Source organism: Orcinus orca, chromosome 13 (genome assembly GCF_937001465.1).
Source record: "Orcinus orca chromosome 13, mOrcOrc1.1, whole genome shotgun sequence".
Classification (NCBI taxonomy): Eukaryota; Metazoa; Chordata; class Mammalia; order Artiodactyla; family Delphinidae; genus Orcinus; species Orcinus orca.
The window spans coordinates 24,933,175-24,958,380 of record NC_064571.1 but is presented as its reverse complement, the minus strand read 5'-3'; the positions used below and the strand labels follow the sequence as shown (position 1 = coordinate 24,958,380).

At 40.0% G+C, this 25,206-nt stretch overlaps 1 protein-coding gene across 1 annotated transcript in view; it reads right to left on the bottom strand.

Moving 5' to 3' along the window:
• TACR1 (tachykinin receptor 1) overlaps nt 1-24,632 on the bottom strand; it is a 98,818-nt gene extending 74,186 nt beyond the window's left edge. Inside the window, exons 1-2 of the mRNA XM_004277124.3 lie at nt 23,595-24,632; nt 1,915-2,109 (exon numbers count right to left, since the gene is read on the bottom strand). Of these exons, the coding sequence (XP_004277172.1) occupies nt 1,915-2,109; nt 23,595-23,983 (584 nt within the window). The 5' untranslated portion in view covers nt 23,984-24,632. The remainder of the gene's footprint in view (nt 1-1,914; nt 2,110-23,594) is intronic.
• Between the last annotated feature and the right edge of the window lie 574 nt (nt 24,633-25,206).

The following is a 25,206-nucleotide window of genomic DNA, read 5'->3' as shown; positions in this document are numbered from 1 at the left end:
TGTTCTTTCTCCCACTGTGACTCTGCTCAGGCTTGTAGTTTCACTTGAAAGAAAAATGTTCAACATCTCCTAGGCTAAGCATTAATCCTCCCACTGCCTGATCAATTAAATCCCGCTGTCTGTGTCTGGAAGGCAAAGTCTGAACTTTATGTATTGCTTTCTGACAGGCTACATTTCCATGCTCCATGGAACAGATGCAGTAGTGTAACTCTGTGTGCAACAGGATTTTGGACCCTCAAATCTAGAGGGCCAACAGGTACAGTGTCTCATTTTACCATTTAATAAGTTCAAAGGTCTATAATGATTATATTATACTATCTAATGAATTTAGTTCAATAACAGTATCTTATCTTTCGTATGGCATTTAATAGCTTACAAGGCGAGAATACATTATCTTGTTTGCTCTTCAAAACAGTTTTTTATGTGAGGCAGTGCTTTATCATATTCCATTTAACAACGAGGAGAGACTGTGCTCTTGCCCAGGGTCACATAGCTAGAAACTGGCAATCTTGTAATTAACACCCAGATCTTCTGATTCTAATACAAGTGGTCTTTCTTTTACAATTCACTGAATAAACCCAAGATTGGAAAATTATAGAGGACTTTCAAAAGGAGCCATATTATCAATGTGCTTTGAATCCAGAAAACTGATGATAATATAAATGTCAAATTGCTGCTCACTTGAATAGAACAAAACAAAGAATAAGCCATTTTAATGTTGCCTCTAAGATAAGAAATTTTGGAAAATGTGCCAAGATAGCTTTAAAAAGCCCTAAATGTGATCGGTCAGGCCGCTGGAAGAGAAACAGGCTTGTCCTGTGGGGGACCTGTTACTCATAAGGTCTCAATGTTCTGGCCTTGCCTTCCCATGCATTTCACATGTATAGGTATTTTTCCAGCTGCAAAATCCTAGAAGGTAGGTGTTTTGGTTTAGTTTTCCCCAGAGACACATCCTGAGATAAAGATTCAGGTGCAAATGACTTATTTGGAAGGAGAAAGAAACACTAGTAGGGAGTGGGGCTAACAAAGCGTGTGTCATTGAGCCAGCTGCTACCAGGGTGACTGGAGCTTAATCCCAAGAGGAAACCCTGAACACAGTAAAACACACACCTCAGAGACCTCCCACCTGAAGGGGGAGGGAGCTGGGGTGTTCATATGCCAACTCCCATCAGTTTGTGTGTGGTTTTTTTTTGGTTGAGTTGGGTCATTGTTGCTGTGTGCAGGCTCTCTCTAGTTGCGGTGAGCGGGGGCTACTCTTCATTGCAGTGTGCGGGCTTCTCATTGCGGTGGCATCACTTGCGGAGCACAGGCTCTAGGCGTGTGGGTTTCAATAGCTGTGGCTCGCAGGCTTTAGAGCACGAGCTCAGTAGTTGTGGTGCACTGGCTTAGGTTGCTCCATGGTATGTGGGACCTTCCCAGACCAGGGCTTGAACCCCTGTCCCCTGCATTGGCAGGCGGATTCTTAACCACTGCACCACCAGAGAAGTTCCCCCATCAGTTGTTTTTGAGAGCTGCTGGGAGTGTGGAGGGAAGGATAATTCCCTTACCCTCTGGCATGCTGTGCAAGAGGGCAAAATGGCATTCTATAGGGTAGGAAAAAGTTCCCAGGCAAAGAAATGCAGACACTGGCAGGGCAAAGTCACTGGTAAGAGGGACACGGTAGTGTGCCCAAATGGTATGCTATATCAGGATCCAGGTCTTATATTTTAAAACTTTTCATTCAAAGTCCAGAATAGTATTTGGGACATAACAGTCTCCTGAAAATTATGGACACATCAACCTGACACAGAGTGGTTGTGAGAAATGTTTACAAATTAAAACCTAACATACAAATTAAATCCTAACCACCAGAAGAACAAAAGAAAGAAGGAACAAGAAAGGGCAAAGAAGGCACTGAAATTCATCTCTACTCACACTTTCTCATAAATCTTGTTGGGATGCTCCGGCCAATCGATCATGCACACCACTCGGTTGGGCATGGTCTCCGTGGTTGAGTAGTAGCCCTGGGGGAAGGCCAGGAGGAGAGCCAGGACCCAGATGACGCAGATGACCACCTTGGTGGCTGTGGCCGACAGTCGGGGCTGGAGGGGGTGGATGATGGCCATGTACCTGGAACAGAGAAGAAAGGACAAAAATTCCAATTTGGTCACCAAAATCTGCATTAGTGATTATGTATTGTTCCTGCCCAGTGAAAAATTCTCCAGAAGCCCTTTGAGTCCTGGTGATTTTTACAATTATTTTCTTTTTCATATTCTATCCTTAAGTTTTATGACTTTTATGACATAAATGCTAAACTCAGCCATATATTTTTAATATTTTAGAACCCATCTAGCAACATTTCAGGAGAGAAATTTTCATCCTTGTCCTTATGCTAGGGACATGATGCCTAAGTATATGTCAGTGGTTTACAGTGAAATAAGAAAAATAAGAACAACTTTGTGAACTTAGCCAATGTAAAGCCTATCTTTACCTTTTTTGGATTAAGGAATAATGGTGATAGAAATAGTAGTTTTTAAAGTCCTGGTGTGGCAATTTTAAAGGCTAGCAATCCTGTACAGGTCCATACAATTTGAAGGGAAGTGAATGTGTACAAATGAGAAAGCAGTGGCCTAAAGCTAACAAAAAACCAATAGCTCCTGGAGAAATCTTCACCAATTCTTTGAACATCTAGAAGTCAGTGTATGGCTAACAAAGTATGCTTCATGAAGAGAAAGAGACTCTCCACCTCCTGAGACAGACACACTTGAGCATATCAAAGCCCAGGGTAGATGAAACCTCTCTGCAGGAAGAGGGAAGCAAAGTGAATGATGACTTTAGGTCTGGAGCCATTTCTCCATCTCTTACTTGGGATCAAGCACTGAGTGGTGTCATCTGAATGAGTGTCCACGTCTGAATTTGTGTATAGACTTTGAGATTTTAGAATTAACAAATATTCCAATCAGCATTTCATATCAGTTATAGTCACATCAATTCTGCCTCCTGCATTGAAAAAATCACCTACCTTTTAAAGGAATAGGTTTAGCCCAGTCCCCTAACACCCCTGCCCCGAGCTTTTGAGGTGTGTGGTGGACAGGAACGAAGCAGCTTGGGATGGAACACAGCTCACGCCCCTTCTAGGGTACTGCTCCCTTCCCCCATGTTGTGAGGACCCCTCCTGCCTGGAATCTTGTTCTCCAGTGGATGCTGGACTCAAAGTGGCTGAAGTCAAGTACTCCTACCTCACTGGCCTGGTTACAGGGTCCTCACTTGGGGAAGGGGAGCCATGCCAACCTCTTTTCCCATCCCTTTGTTACTATTTTGCACTCTTAACACCTGCCAGTAAATATTGTCTACACTGAAAACAATTATTTTTTGCAGAGTTCATGGATCCATCCCTTAAAATATGCATTTTTTTTTTCACAGTAGGAATTATGTCTTATACCGCCTTTTGGGTTTAAGTATCTGACAAAGTCTCCGAATCATGCATTTGATTCTCTGACAGGCAGGTGTTTCTGGCTTCCATGGGACTGAATAGTCAATGGAGACTTCAGAAATGAGCAGACAAATAGAACAGCTGTCAGCTGGCTCCAAATAATTCCACATAATTCTTTTCTACAGTCTTTGGACTCTAGGATCTCTAGGCTGGAACTGGGGCCAGGCTTACAAGGAAAGCAATTTCATTCAGTATGTGCACTACAAATTCACACTGTGCACCTGCCGCACGCAGAGCACTGTGTTTCCTTGTGAACTCCGAGCTTCTAATTTCTCCAAGGAGAAAACGCATATAAATAAACAGCCACAAAACATGACAGTAGGATATGTGACCTCAAGTGGTAATCTGATAAATACCTCAGAGCCTTAGGGAGGCTGCAGATTCGGAATGGCAGGTGGATTATTGAAGAGGCTTAAAGGGGTGTGCTTGGCTGGATTTGGGGTGAGCCTGCTGAGCATCTGGCTTGAAGGGCAAGAAGCATTCAGAGACTTCCTCCCTTCTCCATGTTATGATTAGTTAGATCTTCCCTGTCTGAGAAGCGTGATGGCTCAGTTTTCATGAAGGCTTCCCTGATTGTCCTTTTATAGAATACCTTTTAGAATAACTTTTCCTAGATTTTCTTGCTAGGGACTTAGGCTTTCCTTCTCTGGTCTGTAAGAGCGATGGCACAGACAGTGTTCAGTATATGAAAGAATATTAGGATGCCTCAGGTCAGCTTTTACACATGTAATCAGAACTGATGATAGCTCCCCGGAAGGAAATCCCCAGGATCTTTTCCTTCTCCCTCTTTTGGAAAGTGGTTAGGTAGTCTTTTTTAAAATTTATTTTATTCAAGTATTGTTGATTTATAATATAGTGTTAGTTTCTACTGTACACCAAAGTGGTTTATATATATATATATATATATATATATATGTACATTCTAAGGGTTGATAGTAATTTTTTTCCTTGTGATGAGAGCTCTTAGGATTTATTCTCTTAACAACTTTCATATATAACATACAGCAGTGTCAATTATATTTATCATGTTGTACATTACATCCTTAGTACTTTTTTATCTTATAATGAAAATTTGTACCTTTTGGCTACTTTTACCCAATTCCCACTCCCCCAACCCCCACCTCTGAAAACCACAAATCTGATCTTCTTTTTCTATGAGTTTGTTTGTTTTTGAAGTATAACACTATGTTAGTTCCTGGTATACAGCATAGTGATTGGATATTTCTATGCAGTTCAAAATGATCACCATAAGAAGTCTGGTTGTGATCTGTCACCATAAAAAGATATTACATAATTATGGACTTCCCACACTGTACATTTCATACCCATGTCTCTACTCTTATTTGAATATTTTAGTCATGACATATCAGCAAGTCACTGTGCCCCTCCTTTGTCAAACACACAAAAGTGTCAGCATGACTCTGAAAATGTTATCACCTATTTGGGAAATATAATTATGCTTTAACAAAAGGACACTAAGTGTAGGTAGTCTTGAAGTCAGGAGAGAGCGGAATTAGGAATAGACTTGCAAAAGATATTGTGGTGGAGGTGAGTAGTAATCTATAAATCTCTGGGCAAATTTCCCTGGTTGATTTGGTGGCTATAAAGTCTGTTACTCAACTACCATCTACAGAGCATTGAAAGGGCAAAGACAGGGATTTCCCTGGTGGCACAGTGGTTAAGAATCTGCCTGCCAATGCAGGGGACACGGGTTTGAGCCTTGGTTCGGGAAGATGCCACATGCCACGGGGCAACTAAACCTGTGCATCACAACTACTGAGCTTGTGCTGTAGAGCCCGTGAACCACAAATACTGAGCCCACACGCCACAACTACTGAAGCCCGCGTGCCTAGAGCCCGTGCTCCGCAACAAGAGAAGCCACTGTAATAAGCCCACGCACCCCAACGAAGAGTAGCCTCTGCCTGCCGCAACTAGAGAATGCCCGCACGCAACAAGGAAGACCCAACGCAGCCAAAAATAAATAAATAAATTTATATATAAGAAAGAAAGGGCAGGGCTTCCCTGGTGGCGCAGTGGTTGAGAGTCCGCCTGTCGATGCAGGGGACACGGGTTCGTGCCCTGGTCCGGGAAGATCCCACATGCCGCGGAGCAGCTGGGCCCGTGAGCCATGGCCGCTGAGCCTGCGCGTCCGGAGCCTGTGCTCCGCGGCGGGAGAGGCCACAACAGTGAGAGGCCCGCGTACCGCAAAAAAAATAAAGAAAGAAAGAAAGAAAGAAGGCAAAGACAACTCTTAACCTGCAGTGAATCAAGCATTGTCTGGCTACTTCCAACGGAGGTCCAGTATACTGCAGACCTGATGACCTTCTATACTTGGGGTGGTGTCCTGAAAAGAATCCTGAGAAGTCTTAATTTCCCTCTTGGTTCTGCCTCTTTCCTGCTGCCTGACAGCAATGAAACCTTTGTTTCCTCTTTAGTCATGGGGTTGTTGTGGCAATCCTAGGATCAGAGCCAGTGGATGTGGATTTGTGCAATCACTATTGTCTTCTTTCCAATTTGCTGAAGGGCTGGACCTGGTTGGTCATGACTAGAGTCTCTTTTGAGTGTTTGTATTAAAATTGTAGAATTGCTTACTGAAGCATTTCCCAGAGACAAGATCTTTCCCCTACAAAGCTGGACATGCAGCCGTGAAGATGCCTGTCTCAGCTTCAGCACCTCCCAGGCTCCTGCTTTCACTGTGTCTGTACATTCTCAGACTTCACAGGAGCTTAGAGAGGATGCACAAGGGAGAATGTGGTGATTACACTGTGTCTTTTGGATATTATTTCAAATGCAAATTTTTAATTTACTTTTAACTCAGAATAAATGTTCAGACTTTAATAAATTTAACCTAACAGTCATCCTCATGGCCGAATTGGTGATACATGGCTCAGAATCTAATGTGACTGGGGCTTAAGGGGGATCGCATAAGCATATCAGTGCTGTAGCTCCAAATGGGTGGCAGAAAGCCATATTTTATTTTTATTGCAAAAATTGTAATTTGGAAGCCCATTTCAGTTAACTCTGCCATTTCCTGAGTGTAGGCGCTATTTCAGTGACAGATAAAAGTATTGTACACATAAAGCCAGAGAGACTAAAAAAGATTGACTTTAAAAATGTATATATTTTCATTTGTATGAAATAGAGCCATTTATAAATCTCCTTCCTCCCTTTTTTTCTTTCTTCTTTCTCTCTCTTGCAATTCTCACTTCTGGGGCTTGTGTAATGCACTTCTTTCTTATTTACCCTAAATCTAGTACCACTTGGATGACTTGTCTGCAGAAGGATACATATTTCCTTTCTTACTGTCCATTTGTATTTTGGATTCCATTAACATACATTTATATATTTATTTGTAACCACCCTGAACAATTCTTGCTTATTCGCTTGTAAGTTATCACAGAGTAAGTGCTGCAAGCCCCAGGAAATTACATTCAATAAATATTTATTGACTACATTGCGCTCATGGGACTAGAAGGCAGTCAATGAAATGTCTTTCTAGTTTATGCATTAATCATCAGGCTACCAGAGAGACTGTCTGGAGGCTGTGTGGGATGTAGATTATGTTCTCCACTTCAGGTTGTTTCAGTTCCGTGGTGGGCCATGAGTTCTGATTTGAATTTTATGTGGCCTCTCTGATGAAAACTTGAGGTGCTGTCTTCCTCTTGCATAATTTTGCTTTATAAAATGAACTCTCCATATAGTGCTTTAAGTCTGGCAAAATATAAGCCTGCACATTTTTAAAAACACAGAATGAAACAATCCTATTGTGAGAAAGAATTCCAATCTTCTGACAAGCTGCAGTATTCTCATAACTTTCACCTATACCAGCCCTAAGTCATTTGGCAAACAGAATGTCTTTCCTCTACTAGGATATCTGTCTCACCACATCCTTCTTCTACATTTCCCTTCCAATTCCAGTCCTTGCTCTCCCTTATCCACACTCACTTCTTCCTGTGATGGTACAAGTTTCCTTTGAGGGACTGCATCTCCCTGGGTTCAAATGACCAGGAGGGGTGACAGCTAAGAGCATGGCTATCTCTTCTCTCTTTATCCTCCACAGATTCTTTGAGGATGGTAGTTGCTGTGACTTATTCATGCTGGTATCCTTGGCTTCCTCAGTGCCTAGGATATAGTAAATACTCAATGAAAGCTTAATTTAATAAATGAATATACAAATTTCTTGGCACATGGCAGGGGCTCTGTAAATGGTTGTTGAATAAAAATACATGCAGCAGGAGAAGTACATGCATATTATACCTTTGTTTCTCCCAGTCTGAACATATGTGAGAATAATTATTGCTCAGTGTTTTCTGTTGTACAGACATCCAGGATCATCCTGCAGGAGTGATCTCACTGGACCCAGGTCTTCAGAATTTCCTAGATCTTGACATTAAGCCCTTAAATTCTCAATAATTATTTGTCAAATAAATTCTGCATTGACCAGCATGTTGGGAACTGTACAAAACAAAACTCAGTCTTTCTACATGGCATCACCCTTTGGCTCTTCCTCTGAACAAGAGGTCACTTCATCCTTTCTCCTACTCCCCTCCCTTCCATTATAAGGAGCACATAGTCCTTCTACCTGAGGTCACTAACATTTCATCAGTTGGGGTTTTCTTCCAGGACATTTCCTTAATCATCAAAATTCAGGGAACTTATTTAGCCAGATCATTTGACCAGCAACTTTATCTACTCAACTAAGACAAATCTCACAACTTATAACCAAAGAGGTCTTTGAGCAGCCAATAGAGATGACACAGAGTCATCTACTAAATCATTGTGGTAATGGCAGAGCCTCTCACGTTCTCACTGCTGTTATGTACAACTCTAAATAGCATGAATTTTTTGCCTCCAAGCCCAAGTAGATTCATAACACTGTTGGTGGACTCATTTCAAAAAGTACCAAATAACAACAAGATTTCAGTAAACAAGACCATAAGAAATGGGTACAAAGACAGATGAAACCAAGAGCCTGTGACAATTTAGAGTGAATTGAAGGAGGGGATGTGGCTGACTGTTGTCCAAGTTGTCCTATTCAGGTGGACCCATGTGGTTCAAATATGATTCAGATGTAGAGTCTCCAGCCAGGGTTACCATAAAAGTATACATGACTAAAGACTGAAATGGACTATGGGTAAAATGCAGTAAAGGTCTAAACCAAATATAATATCCTGAGTGTTTTGAGGAACAGCCAAGATGACAGAGTAGGAAGACCCTGAGCTCGACTCCTCCCATGGACACACCAAAATTAGTGAGAATGACATGAAGATGAACCAAAAAGATTTTCCACATCTAAATATATAAAGAAGGAACCACAAGGAGACAGGTGGGATGGGGGGCAAAGACATGGTATAGTCAAGATCCACAATCCTGGCGAGCTGACCAACAAATAGGAGGATAATCACAATTGAAGAGGTTCTTCCCAAGGAGTGAGGGGTCCAAGCCCCACAGAGGGCTCCCAATCCCAGAGGTCCTTTACTTGGAAGGTGAGTCCCCAAACATCGGGGTTTGAAGGCTAACCAAGTTTGCATATGGGAGAGCTGGAGGCCTTTGGGAAACAGACTCTGGGCTTGAAGGGTACATGCAAAATTTCACACTCTCTGAGACCCACTGCAGAAGCAGTAATTTGAAAGGAGACCAGGTCAGACCCACTTGTTGATCTTAGAGAGCCCCTCAGAGAGGCAAGAGGGAACTGGGACTCCCACTGGAGACATAGACAATCAAGGCAGCCATTTTTTTAAAAATGGGCAAAGATATTTATTCCATATTAAAAACAAACAAAAGGAACGGCAAACAAGTTAAAACCACACACCACCTGATGTCAGTAGGGATGCTGGTATTTTAATCTACCAATCTGTTTGTAATGAAGGCTTTTAAGCAATCCCACTTTCTATAATGGAAGCTTTCAAAGGAGCTGGGGTAGCTGGTATGGGTAGGTTAACATTTAATAGGCTCTGGATCATTCACATCCAGATATCAATCTCTGTGGGTTTTTTTAAAAATTTTTATTTTACTCTATTGGAGCATAGTTGATTAACAATGTTTTGTTAGTTTCAGGTGTATAGCAAAGTGATTCAGTTATACATATGCATGTGTCTATTCTTTTTTAAAATTCTTTTCCCATTTACATTATTACAGAGCATTAAGCAGAGTTCCCTGTGCTATACAGTAGGTACTTGTTGGTTATCCATTTTAAATACAAGAGTAGTATGTACATGTTAATCCCAAACTCCCAATCTATCCCTCCCACCCACCCTTCACCTCTGGTAACCATAAGTTCCTTCTCTGTTTCTGTTTTGTAAATAAGTTCATTTGTATCATTTTTTAAAGATTCTGCATATAAGCGATATCATATGGTATTTGTCTTTCCCTGTCTGACTTCACTTACTATGATAATCTCCAGGTCCATCCATGTTGCTGCAAGTCACATTATTTCATTCTTTGTAATGACTGAATAATATTCCATTTCATATATACTACATCTTCTTTATGTATTCATTTGTTGATGGACATTTAGGTTGCTTCCATGTCCTGGCTATTGTAAACAGTGCTACAATGAACATTGGGGTGCATGTATCTTTTTGAACCATGTTTTTCTCTGGATATATGCCGAAGAGTGGGATTACTGGATCATATGGTAGCTCTATTTTTAGTCCCTTAAGGAACCTCCATACTGTTCTCCACAGTGGCTGTACCAATTTACATTCCCACCAACAGTGTAGGAGGGTTCCCTTTTCTCCACACCATCTCCAGTATTTACTGTTTGTAGATTTTTTGATGATGGCCATACTGACAAGTGTGAGGTGATATCTCATTGTAGTTTTGATTTGTATTTCTCTAATACTTAGTGATATTGAACATCTTTTCATGTGCCTCTTGGATATCTGTACGTCTTCTTTGGAGAAATGTCTGTTTAGGTCTTCAGCCCATTTTTTGATTGGGTTGTTTGTTTTTTTCATATTGAGTTACATGAGCTGTTTGTAAATTTTGGAGACTGATCCCTTGTCATTGCATTGTTTGCAAATACTTTCTCCCATTCTGTGGGTTGTCTTTTTGTTTTGTCCATGGTTTTCTTTGCTGTGCAAAAGGTTTTGAGTTTAATTAGGTCCATTTGTTTATTTTTGATCTGTCTAGGAGACATATCAAAAAAGATATTGCTGTGATTTATGTCAAAGTATGTTCTGCCTAATTTTCCTCTAAGAGTTTTATAGTAACCAGTCTTACATTTAGGCTTTAATCCATTTTGAGTTTGTTTTTGTATATGGTGTTAAAGAATGTTCTAAGTTCACTTTTTTACATGTGGATGTCCAGTTTTCCCAGCATCATTTATTGAAGAGACTTTCTTCCATTGTATAGTCTTGCTTCCATTGTCAGAGATTAATTGACCATAGGTGCATGGGTTTACTTCTGGGCTTTCTATCCTATCCCATTGATCTATATTTCTGGTTTTGTGCCAGTACTATACTGTTTTGATGACTGTAGTTTCATAGTATAGTCTAAAGTCAAGGAGCCTGATTCCTCTAGCTCCGTTTTTTCCCTCAAGATTGCTTTGGATATTCGGTGTCTTTTGTGCCTCCATACAAATTTTAACATACTTTGTTCTAGTTCTGTGAAAAATGCCATTGGTAATTTGATAGGGATGGCATTGACTCCGTAGATTGCCTTGGGTAGTAGTCTTTTTGACATTATTGATTCTTTCAATCCAGAACATGGTATATCTTTCCATTTGTTTGTGCCACCTTCAATTACTTTCATCAGCATCTTACAGTTTTTGGAGTACAGGTCCTTTGTATCCTTAGGTAGTTATATTCCTAGGTATTTTATTCTTTTTGATGTGATGGTAAATGGGATTGTTTCTTTAATTTCTCTTTCTGATCTTTTGTTGTTGTTACTGTAGAGAAGTGCAAGAGATTTCTGTGTATTAATTTTGTATCCTGAAACGTTACCAAATTCATTGATGAGCTCTAGTATTTTACTGGTGGCATCTTTAGGATTATCTACGTATAGTATCGTGTCATCTGCAAACTGTGAGAGTTTTACTTCTTCCTTTCCAGTTTGCATTTATCTTATTCTTTTTCTGCTTTAATGCCATGGCAAGGACTTCCAAAACTATGTTGAATAAAAGTGGTGAGATTGGACATCCTTGTCTTGTTCCCGATCTTAGAGGAAATGCTTTCAGCTTTTCACCAGTGAGCATGATGTTAGTGGTAGGGTTGTCATATATGGCCTTTATTATGTTGAGGTAAGTTCCCTCTATGCCTACTTTCTGGAGGTTTTTTTTTTTTAACCATAAATGGGTGTTGAATTTGTCAAAAGGTTTTCTGTATCTATTTAGATGATCATATGGGTTTTATTCCTCAATTTGTTATGTGGTGTATCACACTGATTGATTTGTGGATATTGAAAAATCCTTGCATCCCTGGGATAAATCTCACTTGATCATGGAGTACATCATAATGTATTGTTGGATTTGGATTGCTAGTATTTTCCTGAGGATTTTTTACATCTATGTTCATCAGTGATATTGGCCTATAATTTTCTTTTTCTGTGGTATCTTTGTCTGGTTTTGGTATCAGTGTGATGGCGGCCTCATAGAATGAGTTTGCAATTATTCCTTCCTCTGCAAGTTTTTGGAGGAGCTTGAGAGTGATAAGTGTTAACTTGTCTCTAAACGTTTGATAGAATTCTCCTGTGAAGCCATTGGGTCCTGGAATTTTGTTTATTGGGAGTTTTTAAATCACAGTTTCAATTTCAGTACTTGTGATTTGTCTGTTCATATTTTCTATTGCTTCTGGGTTCAGACTTGGGAGATTGTACCTTTCTAAGAATTTGTCCATTTCTTCCAGGCTGTGCATTTTATTGGCACATAGTTGCTTGTAATAGTCTCTTATGATCCTTTGTATTTCTGTGGTGTCCGTTGCAACTTCTCCTTATTCATTTCTAATTTTATTGATTTGAGCCCTCTCCCTTTATTTCTTGATGAGTTTGGATAAAGGTTTATCAATTCTATTTATCTTTGCAAAAACCAGCTTTTGATCTTTTAATTTTTTTAACAACGTTATTGGAGTATAATTGCTTTACAAAGGTGGTTACATTCTGCTTTATAACAAAGTGAATCAGCTATATATATATATATATATCCCCATATCTCCTCCACCTTGTGTCTTCCTCACACCCTCCTTATCCCACCCCTCTAGGTGGTCACAAAGCACCAAGCTGAACTCCCTGTGCTTTGCGACTGCATCCCACTAGTTATCTATTTTACATTTGGTAGTATAAAGAAGTCAATGCCACTCTCTCACTTCGTCCCAGCTTACCCTTCCCCCTCCCCATGTCCTCAAATCCATTCTCTACATCTGTGTCTTTATTCCTGTCCTGCCCCTAGGTTCTTCAGAACCATTTTCTTCTCTTTTTTTAGATTCCATATATATGTGTTACCATACGGTACTTATTTTACTCTTTATGACTTACTTCACTCTGTATGACAGTCTCTAGGTCCTTCCACCTCACTACAAATAACTCAGTTTCGTTTTATTTTATTGCTGAGTAATATTCCATTGTATATATGTGCCACATCTTCTTATTCCATTCATCTTTTGATGGACACTTAGGTTGCTTCCATGTCCAAGCTAATGTAAATAGAGCTGCAATGGACATTGTGTTACACGACTCATTTGGAATTATGGTTTTCTCAGGGTATATGCCCAGTAGTGAGATTGCTGGGTCATACGGTAGTTATAATTTTAGTTTCTTAGGGAACGTCCATACTGTTCTCCATACTGGCTGTATCAATTTCCATTCCCACCAACAGCGTAAGAGGGTTCCATTTACTTCACACCCTCTCCAGCATTTATTGTTTGTAGATTTTTTGCTGATGGCCATTCTGACTGGTGTGAGGTGATACCTCATTGAAGTTTGATTTGCATTTCTCTAACGATTAGTGATGTTGAGCATCCTTTCATGTTTGTTGGCAATCCGTACATCTTCTTTGGAGAAATGTCTATTTAGGTCTTCTGCCCATTTTTGGACTGGGTAGTTTTTTTGTGTTTTTTTTTGATATTGAGCTGTATGAGCTGCTTGTAAATTTGGAGATTAATCCTTTGTCTGTTGCTTCATTTGCAAATATTTTCTCCAATTATGAGGGTTGCCTTTTTGCCTTGTTTATGGTTTCCTTTGCTGTGTAAAAGCTTTTAAGTTTCATAAGGTCCCACTTGTTTATTTTTGATTTATTTCCATTTCTCTAGGAAGTGGGTCCAAAAGCATCTTGCTGTGATTCATGTCATAGAGTGTTCTGCCTATGTTTTCCTCTAAGAGTTTTATAGTGTCTGGCCTTACATTTAGGTCTTTAATCCATTTTGAGTTTATTTTTGTGTATAGTGTTAAGGAGTGTTCTAATTTCATTCTTTTACAGGTAGCTGTCCAGTTTTCCCAGCACCACTTACTGAAGAGACAGTCTTTTCTCCATTGTATACTCTTGCTTTCTTTATTAAAAATAAGGTGACCATATATACATGGGTTTATCTCTGTGCTTTCTATCCTGTTCCATTGATCTATATTTCTGGTTTTGTGCCAGTACCATACTCTCCTGATTACTGTAGCTTTGTAGTATAATCTGAAGCCTGGGAGCCTGTTTGCTCCAGCTCCACTTTTTCCTCAAGTTGTCTTTTGCTATTTGGGGTCTTTTGCATTTGCATACAAATTGTGAAATTTTTTGTTCTAGTTCTGTGAAAAATGCCATTGGTAGTTTGATAGGGATTGCACTGAATCTGTAGATTGCTATGGGTAGTATAGTCATTTTCACAACATTGACTCTTCCAGTCCAATAACATGGTATATTTCTCCATCTATTTGTATCATCTTTAATTTCTTTCATCAGTGTCTTATAGTTTACTGCATACAGGTCTTTTGTCTCCTTAGGTTGGTTTATTCCTAGGTATTTTATTCCTTTTGTTGCAATGGTAAATGGGACTGCTTCCTTAATTTCTCTTTCAGATTTTTCACTCATTAGTGTGTAGGAATGCAGGAGATTTCTGTGTATTAATTTGTATCCTGCTACTTCACCAAATTCATTGATTAGCTCTAGTAGTTTTCTGGTAGCATCTTTAGGATTGTCTATATATAGTATCATGTCATCTGCAAAGAATGATAGCTTTACTTCGTTTTTTCCTATTTGGATTCCGTTTATTTCTTTTTCTTCTCTGACTGCTGTGGCTAAAACTTCCAATACTATGTTGAATAATAGTGGTGAGAGTGGACAACCTTGTCTTATTCCTCATCTTAGAGGAAATGGTTTCAGCTTTCCACCATTGAGAATGGTGTTAGCTGTGTGTTTGTCATATATGGCCTTTATTGTGTTGAGGTAAGTTCCCTCTATGCCTGCTTTCTGGAGGATTTTTTATCATAAAAGTGTATTGAACTTTGTTGAAAGATTTTTCTTTATCTATTGAGATGATCATATGGTTTTCTCCTTCAATCTGCTAATATTGTTTATCACGTTGATTCACCTGCGTGTATTCAAGAATCCTTGCATTCCTGGGATAAATCTCACTTGATCATGCCGTATGATCATTTTAATGTGCTGTTGGATTCTGTTTGCTAGCATTTTCTTCAGGATTTTTACATCTATGTTCATCAGTGATATTGACCTGTAGTTTTCTTTCTTTGTGACATCTTTGTCTGTTTTTGTTATCATGGTGATGGTGACCTCAGAGAATGAGTTTGGGAGTGTTCCTCCTGCTGCTATATTTTAGAAGATTTTTAGAAGGATAGGTGTTAGCTCTTCTCTAAATATTTTAGAGAATTCTCCCGTGAAGCCTTCTGGTCCTGGGCTTTTGTTTGTTGGAAGATTTTTAATCCAAGTCTCAATTTCAGTGCTTGTGATTTGTCTGGTTATATTTTCTATTTCTTCCTGGTTCAGTCTTGGAAGGTTGCGCTTTTCTAAGAACTTGTCCATTTCTTCCAGGTTTTCCATTTTATTGGCATATAGGTGCTTGTAGTAATCCCTCATGATCCTTTGTATTTCTGCACTGTCAGTTGTTACTTCTCCTTTTTCATTTCTAATTCTATTGATTTGAGTCTTCTCCCTTTTTTTCTTGATGAGTCTGGCTAATGGTTTATCAATTTTGTTTATCTTCTCAATGAACCAGCTTTCAGTTTTATTGATCTTTGCTATTGTTTCCTTCATTTCGTTTTCATTTATGTCTGATCTGATCTTTATGATTTCTTTCTTTCTGCTAACTTTGGTTTTTTGTTCTTATTTCTCTATTTGCTTTAGTTGTAAGTTTATGTTGTTTAATTGAGATGTTTCTTATTTCTTAAGGTAGGATTGTATTGCTATAAACTTCCATCTTAGAACAGCTTTTGCTGCATTCAATAGGTTTTGGTGTTTTCATTGTCATTTGTTTCTAGGTATTTTTTGATTTACTCTTTGATTTTTTCAATGATATCTTGGTTATTAAGTAGTGTATTGTTTACCGTCCATGTGTTTGTATTTTTTATAGATTTTTTTCCTGTAATTGATTTCTAGTCTCATAGCACTGTGGTTGGAAAAGATACTTGATACGATTTCAATTTTCTTAAATTAATCAAAGCTTGATTTATGACCCAGTGTATGATCTATCATGGAGAATATTCCATGAGCCCTTGAGAAGAAAGTGTATTCTGTTGTTTCTGGATGGAATGTCCTATAAATGTCAATTAGTCCATCTTGTTTAAAGTATCATTTAAAGCTTCTGTTTCCCTATTTATTTTCATTTTTGATGATCTGTCCATTGGTGAAAGTGGGGTGTTAGAAGCCCCTACTATGATTGTGTTACTGTTGATTTCCCCTTTTATAGCTGTTAGTATTTTCCTTAGGTATTGAAGTTCACCTATGTTGGGTGCGTAAATATTTACAATTGTTATATCTTCTTCTTGGATTGATCCCTTGATCATTTTGTAGTGTCCTTCTTTGTTTCTTCTAATAGTCTTTATTTTAAAGTCTATTTTGTCTGATATGAAAATTGTTACTCCAGCTTTCTTTGTTTTCCATTTGAATGGAATAACTTTTTCCATGACGTCACTTTCAGTGTTTATGTGTCCCTAGGTCTGAAGTGGGTCTCTTGTGGACAGCATATATATGGGTCTTGTTTTTGTATCCATTCAGCCAGTCTATGTCTTTTGTTGGGAACATCTAATCCATTTACATTTAAGGTAATTATCGATATGTATCTTTCTATTACCATTTCCTGAATTGTTTTGAGTTTGTTATTTTAGGTCTTTTCCTGTCTGCTGGTGGGTGGAGCTGGGTCTTGTCCCTCTGGTGTCAGGGATGTGCTCAGGAAGACTTTAAGCAGACTGTCTGCTGATAGGTTGGGCTGTTTTCCTGCCCTGTTGGTTGTTTGGCCTGATGCATCCCAGCACCAGAGCCTAAAGTCTGTTGGGTGGGGCTAGGTCTTGGGGGAAAATGGTGGCCTCCAGAAGGGCTAATACCAATGAATACTCACCAGAGCTTCTGCTGCCAGTGTTTTTCTCCCTGCAGTGAGCCACAGCCACCCCCTGCCTCTGCAGGAGACCCTCTAATACTAGCAAGTAGCTCTGGCCCAGTCTCTTATGATGTCACTGCTTTTTTCCCTGGGTCTTCCTGCACAATAGACCTTGGGTGACCCCTCCAAGAATAGAGCTTCTGTTTCTTCCAGTCCTGTAGAATTCCTGCAATCAAACCCCACTGGCTCTCAAAGCCAGATTCTCTGGGACTCCTCCTCCCATTGCCAGACCCCCAGGCTGGGAAGCCTGATGTGGGGCTCAGGACTTTCACTTCTGTGGGAGAACTTCTGTGGTATAATTGTTTTCTGGTTTGTTGGCCACCCATCTGGCGGGTATGGGATTTGCTTTTATTGCAATTGCACCCCTCCTACTATCTCATTGTGGCTTCTTTTTTGTCTTTGGACTTAAGGTATCTTTTTTGGTAGGTTCCAGCGTTTTAGTTTTTTAGATGTTTTTTCAGCAGTTAGTTTTGATTTTGATGCTTTTGTAAGAAGGGATAAGCTCTCAACCTTCTACTCTGCCATCTTGCTGGCAAGTCTCTAAAGACAGCTATTTTTGAGAGCTCACTCTACCACAAGGACACTGGTTCTGGCAAGGACAATTTTGACATCTTCCCTCTAGCCTATTAACACTGGAGCCAGGTCCCATGCACCAGTAGTCCAGAACCAGCTCTGGGACTCCCTGGGCTACGCAGTCAACTATGCCAGGAACCAGAAATGCCCACCAGTAGGATAGGATCAGCCCAGTGACTTCCTGGGCCACATAATCAACCATGCTGGACCCTATACCACCCACCCATGTACTAGGAACAGCCCCATGGCCTCCTGGCACACACAGCCATGCTGGAATTTAGCACTGCTCACCAGCAGTACTGCAGTAGCTCCAGGACACCCAAGGCCATAACCCTGTCCACTAGTGGGCCAGTATCAGGGCTGGGACCCCCAGCACATGTAGTCAGCCATCCCAGGACCAGGATGTACCCACTAGTGACTGGCAGCATACACACAAGGCAGGACTGGCAGCCAGCTGGGTTGGAAAACAGCTCTGCCAACCAGCACACTCACAGTAGTTGGTCCCACTACAACAGATGGGCCCATTCAGCCCACACAGAGGGCACACCAAGATAATATATCTCTAGTGTCCAAAGGGGAATGTGCTACTGGTACCCAATGGAATCTGCTACATAAGTTCTTTTCTCTAACACTGGAAAAAATAACTGACCTAACCAATATATACAAATAAACACAGAGTCTTGGGCAAAATGAGACAACAAAGAAATATATTCCAAATGAGGGAACAAAATAAAACTCCAGGTGAAGGACTAAGTGAAGTGGAGAAGAGCAAAGCACTGAATAAAGGACTGATACTTATACAATAATAGAAGGGGACCTTAACACCCCACTTACATTAATGGATGATCTTTGAGACACAAATCAACAGGAAAACACTGGCAACAATGCATTAGAGAAACAACACATTAGATCAGATGAACTTAATAGACATATATAGAACATTTCATCCAAAAGTAGCAGAACACACATTCTTTTCAAGGGCACATGGAACATTCTCTAAAAATAGATCACATACTGATCCACAAAACAATCAATAAATTTAGAAAAATTGAAAACATATCAAGCATCTATTCTTTTTTACTATTTTATTTATTTATTTATTTGGCTGCATCAGGTCTTAGTTGCAGCATGCAGGATCTTTGTTGTGACATATGGGATCTTTAGTTGTGGTGTGCGGTCTCTTTGTTGCAGCACACAGACTTCTCTATTTGCAGCATGTGGGTTTCTCTCTAGCTGTGGCTTACGGGCTCCAGAGTATGCGGGCTCAGTACTTGTGGCATGGGGGCTTAGTTGCCCTGCAGCATGTGGGATATAAGTTCCCCAACCAGGGATTAAACCTGTGTCCCTGCATTGGAAGGTGAATTCTTAATCATTGGACCACCAGGGAAGTTTCCAAGCATCTACTCTGACCACAATGGTATGAGACTAGAAATCAACTACAAGAAAAAAACTGCAAAAACACAAACACATGGAGTCTAAACAATATGCTAGAAAACAACCAATGGGTCACTGAAGAAATCAAAGAGAAAATAAAAAATACCTGGAAAGAAATTGAAAGTGGATCCAAAAATCTATGGTGTGCAGCAAAAACATTTACAAGAGGGAAGTTTATACAAGTGTACATCAGGAAACAAGAAAAATCTCGAACAAATAATTTAACCTTAAACCTAAAGGAACAAAATCCAAAGTAGTCGAAGGAAAAAAATAAAAAATATCAGAACAGAAATAAATGAAATAGAGACTGAAAAACAATAGGAACAATCAATGAAACTAAGAGCTGGTTCTTTGAAAAGATAAACAAAATTGATAAATCTTTAGCCAGACTCATCAAGAGAAAAAGAGAGAGGACCTAAATAAACAAAATCAGAAATGAAAAAGGAGAAGTTACAGATAAATACTTCAGAAATACAAAGGGTAATAAGAGATTACTATGAAAAATATACACCAATAAAGTGGACAACTTAGAAGAAATGGAAAATTCTTAGAAATGCATGGTCTCCCAAGACTGAATCAGGAAGAAATAAAAAAATATGAATAGACAAATTAACAGTAGAGAAGCTGAATCAGTAATTTTAAAACTCCCAACTAACAAAAGTGAAGAATCAGGCAGCTTCACAGGTGAACTTTACAAAACATTTAAAGAAGAGCTAACATCTAACCTTCTCAAATTATTCCAAAATACTCAAGAGGAAGGAACACTTCCAAATTCATTATATGAAGCCAGCATCACCCTGATATCAACATCAGACAAAGATAACACAAAAAAGTAAAATACAGGTCAATATCACTGATGAACATAGATGCAAAAATCCTGAACAAAATGCTAGCAAACTGAATTAGACAATACATTAATAGTACCATTCATTATGATCTAGTGGAATCTATCACAGGGTTGCAAGGGTGGTTCAATATCAGCAAATCAGTCAATGTGACACCCAAGTTAACAAATGAAGAATAAAAATTATAAGTTCATTCATTAGATGTAGAAAAGTTATTGGCAAAATTTAACATCCATTTATGATAAAAACTCTCAACAAGTGGATATAGAGAGAATGTACCTCAACATATAAAGGTCATATATGACAAGCCCACCACTAACATCATACTTAATGGTGAAATGCTGAAAGTATTTCCTCTAAGATCAGGAACAAGGCAAGGATGTCCACTTTTTCCCCTTTTATTCAACATAGTATTAGAAGTCCTAGACACAGCAATTAAACAAGAAAAATAAATAAAAGGAATCAAAATTGGAAAGGAACAAGTAAAGTTGTCACTGTTTGCTGATGACATGATATTATACATAGAGAATCCTAAAGACACCACCAATAAATATTCAAATTAATAAATTAATTCAGTAAAGGTGCAGCCTCCAAATTAATATACAATAATCTGTTCTGTTTCTATGTTATAGCAATGAACTATCATAAAGAGAAATTGAGAAAACAATCCTATTTAAAATCACATCAAAAAGAATAAAATCCCTAAGAATAAAGTTAACTAAGACAGTTTTGTACTCCAAAAACTAGAAAACTCTGATGAAGTAACTTTAAGATGACACAAACAGATGGAAATATATACCATGATCACAAATTGGAAAAATTAATATTGTTATAATGATCATACTATCCAAGGAAATCTACAGATTAAATGCAATTTCTATTAAAATACCAATGGCATTTTTAAAAAATTTCATTTCATTTTACCCAGTAATTCTACTTCTGGGAAATCTACCCTAAAGAAATAATCAAGAAAGCAAAATAAAATTATCATACAGAAATGTTTATTAGTACCTTAATCATAATGACAAAACAATCTAGACATCACCTAGGTTCCCAGCATTAGGGAGATGGTTAAAGTAATAATGGCACATTCAAAAAATGGAATAATAGGAAGCCACTATGATTATGTGACTGAAGACATTTTAATAACATGGGAAAATATTATTAATGTTTTCCATTAATATCAATGGAAAAAAGTAAGTTACAAAATTATCTAGAATCTGACTTCAATTATGTAGTGTAATAGTCATAAAAGAAATTCAACTGTTAACAGGTGTTATTTTTACATTGCAAATTAATGGTTGATTTGTATTTTTGTTTCTATGTCCTTCATGAACAAGGTTTAATTTTATAATCTGGAAAACCATGTTGCTTTCATTTTTAATATGATTCAAAGGTTATCTGTTAAAAATTCAAGGAGCATACAAAAAGATAATTTAACATTTCCTCAAAGTCTGCATTGTCATGGTGGAGAAAGAAGCAATCATTCATATGGAAAGAGCTCGAGGTCTCTTCCTTTCTAAAGCATTCTTGGGAGAGAATGGATGACCATGCCTGTGGTGGAGCTAGATTCATCAGAGGGCCTGAGGAGATTAATTTACTCAGCTCATGAGGCTGAGCAAGGAAAAACAGAAGGAGCACTTGGAGGACTTGGAGACACAGCCTTGAGGCATCATCCCTCACTCTACCTTGAACTCTAACCCTGAGCATGCCATTGATAATCTACACATCAGGCACAGATGACATTTCTTGTTGTCATTGCTCTCAACTCTGACACCAGAGATCCTCTGACCTCACTGAGCAGGTGTCATGAAGGGTCAGGGTCTATGGTTTGCCTGGAGAGAAACAGTGGAGCCTGTGATGCCAGAGTCAAGGCAGCCAAAATCTGGCTCCTTGCCCAACCCACTGAAGAGTTTGACCCTGTATCTTGCCCCTAACCTTCTAAGTTCAAAGGGAAAGAGAAGGGCTGTGGAACATGTCATTTCTGTGTAAGCCAAAGCAAGAGAGCTGTCCTCTGGTGTTCCATCAGCTACTGAATGCTTGGGCTCATGCTGACTGTCAGGTCTCCCTTGAGCTCACACAAGTACCTGATGCAGTAAAAATACCAACTTCCCCTCTAATTTAGGGATAATCAAGACAGCGTTTGTAAGGCCGAAAAGGCACCAGGTTTCACTGCACATATAATCAGTTATACATCATGCTGTGAGTTTTCTAAGTTTAAGAGGGCTGATGTGAAGTTAAAAGAGCAAGTTAGTGCAGAAAGATTACAGGTACCTCACTTTCAGCAAACCAAATATCTAAAAACCAGAATAGCGTAAGAGATAAATTTACAAAAGAATTCATTTCACTACCACTTTGAGTAATTGGTTTCCCTTCTACATTTAAAATATAAATTGATTCACCACAACTTATTTTACACACAACATATTAAGCACTTAAGAGTTGCATAAAGGGAACTTAAAAATTAGCATTTGGACATCACTGCAAAGAAAACATAGTTTTCTCTGATTTTAAAAGTGATCATTGACTACAGAACCTGCAAAAGACCTCAAATCAATTGCAAATCTCTATACAAAAGAATTCAGTAATTTGGGAATGATATTTTTTGAAGTTTTTCTCTTAGCTCCTTCTTTGGGCTTCTCATATTCATTTATCTCAGCAAGGCCATCAAAAGAACTCATTTTAAAATCACAGTGGTAGGTGTTTTAAACATACCTCCACATCCTAGGTAAACATTTAACACTTGTACACCCAGAGATATACACATTAGAGACCTAGTACACCCACCAAAAAGTCAATACAAATAGAGCTGTGCTCTAATGATCAATTTTCCATCATGCCACCTGAGGACACTTTCATTCCAGAACTGTAGCTCTAATGTGTGAAAATGCCAACACTTTCACTTTTAATCAGCTTCTGAAACCCTAGCCTGTTGGGTGAGGGAAAGAAAGAGCTTTCAATTGCCTTTAATTGCCTTTGCCAAGCATGTTTATCTGTAGATGTAGAGAGGCTAAAAACATTGACCTCACATGGCCAGAGAAGTTTAGAAAAACTCCTGGATCCTTAAGAACAGCATAGCTGCCTCTCATTTCTGAATGAGAACCCCTAGCAGCATAGAGAGAGCTGAATTAGAATCCTGAGTATTTTATGATTCTAATAAAATGCTTTTCACATCCAAATAATATTGGAGAGTTGTGTTGGGAGCAGAAAGCTCCTGAATATTCAGGAAAAATTGAAGATGAGAAAGTTGTCCTATGGGTACTTAAAACTGGAAGGTATCAAAAGGCTGTATAGCTGAATAGCAGGCCTGCAAGGATTCACAAAGCCCTAGCCCGGGGTTGGCCCCTTGGCCACATCCTGGGTATCCCCTTCAGGCTTTAAAGGCAAAAGAGAGAAGGAATATATGGAAAGAAGCAAAGTAGGAGTTGAACGGAAAATGTCAGGAAGATGAGTGGAGAAGGGAAAAATAAAAGAGAGAAATGAAGAAAAAAGGTAGGATGTATACATAAAGGAAGGGAGACTGGTGATGGGTGAAAAAGAGTAGAAAAAGAAAGAAATAGAAAAGAAAATCGTGAGATAAGATAAAATACCCCATCAACAACTGACTCAGCTGACTGTCAGTATAAATCCAGGGGTTCAGGTGGCCAATCTCCACCTTGAACCAGGCACTATCCAACCCTGAAGCTGCATAGCAATGCTATCTTCCTTTAAGGATTTTTTCCCCTTTTCCACAAAGGGCAAGCTCACCTATCGAAGGCCACAGCTGTCATGGAGTAGATACTGGCAAAGACAGCAGCAATGGGGAAGAAGTTGTGGAATTTGCAGTAGAACAGGCCATAGTACCACTCGTTGTGGACAGCATAAGTGAAGTTCACCACTGTATTGAATGCAGCCATGGAGGCCTCTGCGAAGGCCAGGTTCACCAGGAAATAGTTAGTAACTGTCCTCATTCTCTTGTGAGCCAAGATGATCCACATCACCACCACGTTGCCCACCACGGAGGTCACCACAATGACTGTGTAGGCAGCTGCCCAAAGGACAATTTGCCAGGCCGGCTGCACAAACTGGTTGGGCTCCGAGGTGTTGGTGGAGATGTTTGAGAAGAGGTCTGAGTCCACAGGGAGGACGTTATCCATTTTTCTGCTAAGCGATTAAACCTTCCTCTCTGTACACACACACAAATCCTTTGCAGCAGGGTCCTGAGCCAGCGCCTGGGGTCAGAGTCCTGTTTAACCAAGACAGGAGGGCTGCAGGCTCTTTCTAGACAGAACTCTTTCCTTGTAAGCAGAAGACTTGACGCTAAGATAAAAGCTTCTAGATGTGCTGTATACCCTTGGTGGCTTTGAATTCCTCCACTTTTGAGCTTCAGAAAGCACTTGAGTTCTGTAATCTGGAGACAGCGTCTCTCCTGCGTTGAGCTGGAAAAGAGAAAGAAATTCCAGGGGTCGCTGTTCCAGGAGGCAGAGATCCTCCACCTTACTGCACCTGCTGCTGCTTGCAACTGCTATTCCTCCTATCTGCAGCGGGAAAGGCAAAGTCCTGTGCTGCGTGAGGACTTCGGGGCGAAGGTGGGCGTGGGAGGTATTAGTCACAGCACGACCTGTCAAAGTTCAGAGCCTGTGGCAGGAATTCTGGGGCCCTGCGTCCAGCTGGAGATTTTTTCCTTTGCTTTCACTACAGCCGCCGCCGCCGCCGCCACCGTCTGCAGCTTTGCAGGCGCCTCTTGGCTCGGGTCCTGCTCGGCTCGGGAGTTAGCAGAACCTTGGCAGGCTGCGCGTGAGGTCTTTATAACCCACTGTAAAGACGTCACTGGGAAGGGGCAGTACCTGGCTACGTGCTCGCCAGTCCCCTTGCGCAGAGCTGCAGCTGCATCATCTGTTAACAACAGTCTCACTGCACCATCTCAGCCACTAAGCTTTTTGCTGCTACCTGCTGTGAGAGTCTGCAAGCCGGGTTCCCCACGCACTCCTCGAGGGGGCGCTAGCTAGGTCCCCTCGGAGTAACTGCGCCAGATGGGGTCCGCAGCTGGAACCCCAGATGAACCAAGGGGAAAGGAAGGATTCGCGAAAGAGCTGTAGCGATGGACGCTCAACATCCAGGGAGGTCAGGAATGCTGCCATAGCTCTGCAGAGGCCCCTGCTTCTGGAGGTCGGAGTTGGCCAAGTGTGGGGGCGACGTGCCAGCGCTCGCTCCGGGCCTCGCTCCAGCCCGAAACGCTCCCAAAACACCTAGTTCCTTTCCCTAGCAGGCCGATTCCCCTGGGAAGCAGTGATAGGTTCTAAGCTTTGGGGACACCTTCCCCAGCCACCCTTGTCCCATGAAAATCTCCAGTAGCGCTCTCCAGATGAGGCCCCCGCGC